At 44.7% G+C, this 4177-nt stretch overlaps 1 protein-coding gene across 1 annotated transcript; it reads right to left on the minus strand.

Moving 5' to 3' along the window:
• Window positions 1-2636: 2636 nt before the first annotated feature.
• On the minus strand, window positions 2637-3653 carry LOC135535694 (coiled-coil domain-containing protein 80-like). The gene has a single exon (XM_064962128.1). It carries the CDS (start codon window positions 3567-3569, stop codon window positions 3339-3341), a length of 231 nt encoding a protein of 76 aa, XP_064818200.1. The 5' UTR covers window positions 3570-3653; the 3' UTR covers window positions 2637-3338.
• Window positions 3654-4177: the final 524 nt, after the last annotated feature.

A 4177-nucleotide genomic window follows, 5' to 3' on the forward strand; every position in this document is an offset into this window, starting at 1 on the left:
ACCTCACACAGACCATACAGTAACCTCACACAGCAGACCATACAGTAAACTCACACAGACCATGCAGTAACCTCACACAGCAGACCATACAGTAACCTCACACAGACCATACAGTCACCAAAAGCCCTCACAAACTTCTAAAGATGCACAATCGAGAGCATCCTGCCGGGCTGTATCACCGCCTGGTAAGGCAACTGCTCCGTCCACAACCGTAAGGCTCTCCAGAGGGTAGTGAGGTCTACACAACGTATCACCGGGGTCAAACTACCTGCCCTCCAGGACACCTACTCCACCCGATGTTACAGGAAGGCCATAAAGATCATCAAGGACAACAACCACCCGAGCCACTGCCTGTTCACCCCTATCCAGAAGGCGAGGTCAGTACAGGTGCATCAAAGCTGGGACCGAGAGACTGAAAACAGCTTCATCTCAAGTATCCAGATCTTGTTAAACAGCCACCACTAACATTGAGTGGCTGCTGCCAACACACTGACTCAACTCCAGCCACTTTAATAATGGGAATTGATGGGAAATTATGTAAAATATATCACTAGCCACTGTAAACAATGCTACCTAATATAATGTTTACATACCCTACATTATTCATCTCATATGTATACGTATATACTGTACTCTATATCATCACTGCATCTTTATGTAATACATGTAGCACTAGCCACTTTAACTATGCCACTTTGTTTACGTACCTCATCTCATATGTATGTACTGTACTCGATACCATCTACTGTATCTTGCCTATGCTGCTCTGTACCATCACTCATTCATATATCTTTATGTACATATTCTTTATCCCCTTACACTTGTGTATAAGACAGCAGTTTTGGAATTGTTAGTTAGATTGCTTGTTGGTTATTACTGCATTGTCGGAACTAGAAGCACAAGCATTTCGCTTACACTCGCATTAACATCTGCTAACCATGTGTATGTGACAAATACAATTTGATTTGATTTGATTTTTTAACCTCACACAGACCATACAGCAACCTCACGCAGACCATACAGCAACCTCACAGACCATACAGTAACCTCACACAGACCATACAGTAACCTCACACAGACCATACAGTAACCTCCACAGACCATGCAGTAACCTCACACAGACCATACAGCAACCTCACACAGACCATACAGTAACCTCACACAGACCATGCAGTAATCTCACACAGACCATGCAGTAATCTCACACAGACCATACAGTAACCTCACACAGACCATGCAGTAACCTCACACAGACCATACAGTAACCTCACACAGACCATACAGCAACCTCACACAGACCATGCAGTAACCTCACACAGACCATACAGTAACCTCACACAGACCATGCAGTAACCTCACACAGACCATGCAGTAACCTCACACAGACCATACAGCGACCTCGTTAGGCCCATGTGATTAACTCTGGTCACAGGGGTCCATGTTACATTCAGAAAACCGTATTCGATGACACATGTTGGTAGAACACATGAGGTTGTGGTTTACATTACACACAGGGACCAACTGCCTTCCCTACTGGTTACAGAAACCCACAGCGATAGAAATTACAAGTGTTCAACACTCTCTTTACTCTCCTATACATACTTATTGTCCCATAGAATTGACACTTCTGCCATGTATTCACAGATAGCTTCTTGTGGAGTGGATATGAAGTGGTTATCAGTAATATCATTTTATAAATCAAATCAAACTTTGTCACAACTTTACTGAGAAATGCTGACTTGCAAGCCTTTATTAACCAACAGTACAGTTCAAGAAGAGTTTAAAATAATATTTACCAAATAAACTAAAGTAACACAATAAGAATAATGAGGCTATGACTTTGGGTGACTGGGGTCTCTGGTGTGTTTTACTGCACATCTTTAAGGCAATGAACACCGGGTTAATAGGCATGTATTTTGTTATGATACAGTGCATCATTATTCAGTTCATAATTGCTCAGTTTCTCACACAAAATAGTCTATAGTTTACCAAAAGGACACATTTTGTTTTAGTTGCTGACTGTATTTTTCCGTTCTGTTGGTCTGTATTTTTCAATCTGTATTGTTCAATCTGTATTGTTCAATTTGAACCAACAGGGGGAGGTGTAACATGATACATTTTGTATTTCTGCGCCTAAAGAACGTTTGACATATAATACAAAGTACTGAGAAACAGTTTGTATTAAAACTCAGAGAAAAGTGTTGTCAGGAAACAAAACTTTACTTGTCATAAATATACAGTACAACAGAGACTGTCTCTCATACCACAACAGAGTATATACAGTACAACAGAGACTGTCTCTCATACAACACAACAGTCTGTCTCTCATACCACAACAGAGTATATACAGTACATACAGGTAATATACAGTACAGTACAGTCTGTCTCTCATACCACAACACAACAGAGTCTCTCATAGTATATATAGTACAGTCTGTCTCTCATACCACAACAGAGTATATACAGTACAGTACAGTCTGTCTCTCATACCACAACAGAGTATATACAGTACAGTACAGTCTGTCTCTCATACCACAACAGAGTATATACAGTACAGTACAGTCTGTCTCTCATACCACAACAGAGTATATACAGTACAGCTTGCTGATCTGTCTCTCCTTGCACAACAGGTATGAATAGGAACAATATGTAACAACAGGAAAATGACAAAACACAAATGAAGTTGAAAGTTCATTGCAGAAACAGACTGTTATATAGCCACAGTTAAAAACAGACATCCAAAACAAAGCGTTTGACTCATCCTTACACTTCTATCTACAATCAGGTTCAGACTGTGAAAGTGAACATGAAATGTAGCTCGACCGAACACGTGAAATGTAAAACAACTGTTGATTGTAATTCTTTATATCAAAAGAGCAAGACGGATATAGAGAAGGATTAGACAGAGATTGATGACATCACTATCCAATCCTTCTTTATTTCATTCTGGAACCAGGAAGCACAGATCTAACACCTAGACCATTTAACCGTCCATAAACGTCCTGAAAAACAAAACCGCCGTTCAAGAGGCGAGACAAAGGTTATACTCATGCCCCTCTCCCATTGGAAATCAACCCCTATCCCTAGGAACTTCTTAATTAATGCCTACAGATCCGAAACCAGTGGCTAAGTACAAGGAGCATGGTGTACAGCCCATCTAGACTACAACGGGGCTAGGTAGAGCCATACCTTACTGCCTTACACCTATCTGATCCATTGCAATCTACAAAGGGCCATCAAGAAGCATACATGGGATAAAGGCAAAAGAGATTGGTTTGAGATTAAGTAACACACCCCTTAGTAACCATATCATTGCTTATAGACTATTGACACCCCCTTTAGTAACCGTATCCCTGGTGATAGCCGTCCTGGTAACCATCGTAGCCGTGGTGATGGTACCCGTAGCCTCCGTACTCGTCTTCCGGGCAGCGCATGCCCAGTGACTGCTGGATGGCCATCTCCTGCCTGCGGAGCTGCATAGAGTCCACCAGGTCGTAGATAATGGCCATGGACCACATGGGGCTCGGGTACCACGACTTGACGTTGCCGTCCTTTCCCACCAGCAGCATGGAGAAGTACTCTGGGCTGATCTGGAAGTAGTTGCGGATGTCTTTGACCAGGGTGGCCGAGAGGCCCTCACGATCCACCGTGGCACTGCCTGGAAGGAGGAGAGAGAGATGGATAGGAGTCAGTCAATATCCTTTGGTACGATTGATGTCTTTGACTGAAGAGGCAGAGAGGCATATTCGCTCCACGGCCAAGCTGGCCGTCTCAAGAGAAAGAAGTAATTAGGCCAGATTCCCAGCCAGCTCTCTCTGTCCCAGCTCTCAGTTTCCACCTTCTCTGCCCCAGCTCTGCCCCAGCTCTGCCCCAGCCCCACCTCTCTGTCCCAGCTCTCTGCCCCACCCCTCTCTGCCCCAGCTCTGCCCCAGCCCCACCTCTCTGCCCCAGCCCCACCTCTCTGCCCCAGCTCTCAGTTCCACTCTCTGCCCCAGCTCTCAGTTCCACCTCTCTGCCCCAGCCCCACCTCTCCTGCCCCAGCTCTCTGTCCCCACCTCACTGACCCACCTCTTCTCTGTCCCAGCCCCACCTCTCTGCCCCACCTCTCTGTCACAGCCCTACCTCTCTGCCCCACCTCATTGCCCCAGCCCCACCTCTCAGCCCCAGCCTGCCCCCA

This window comes from Oncorhynchus masou, unplaced genomic scaffold (assembly GCF_036934945.1).
Source record: "Oncorhynchus masou masou isolate Uvic2021 unplaced genomic scaffold, UVic_Omas_1.1 unplaced_scaffold_5002, whole genome shotgun sequence".
Classification (NCBI taxonomy): Eukaryota; Metazoa; Chordata; class Actinopteri; order Salmoniformes; family Salmonidae; genus Oncorhynchus; species Oncorhynchus masou.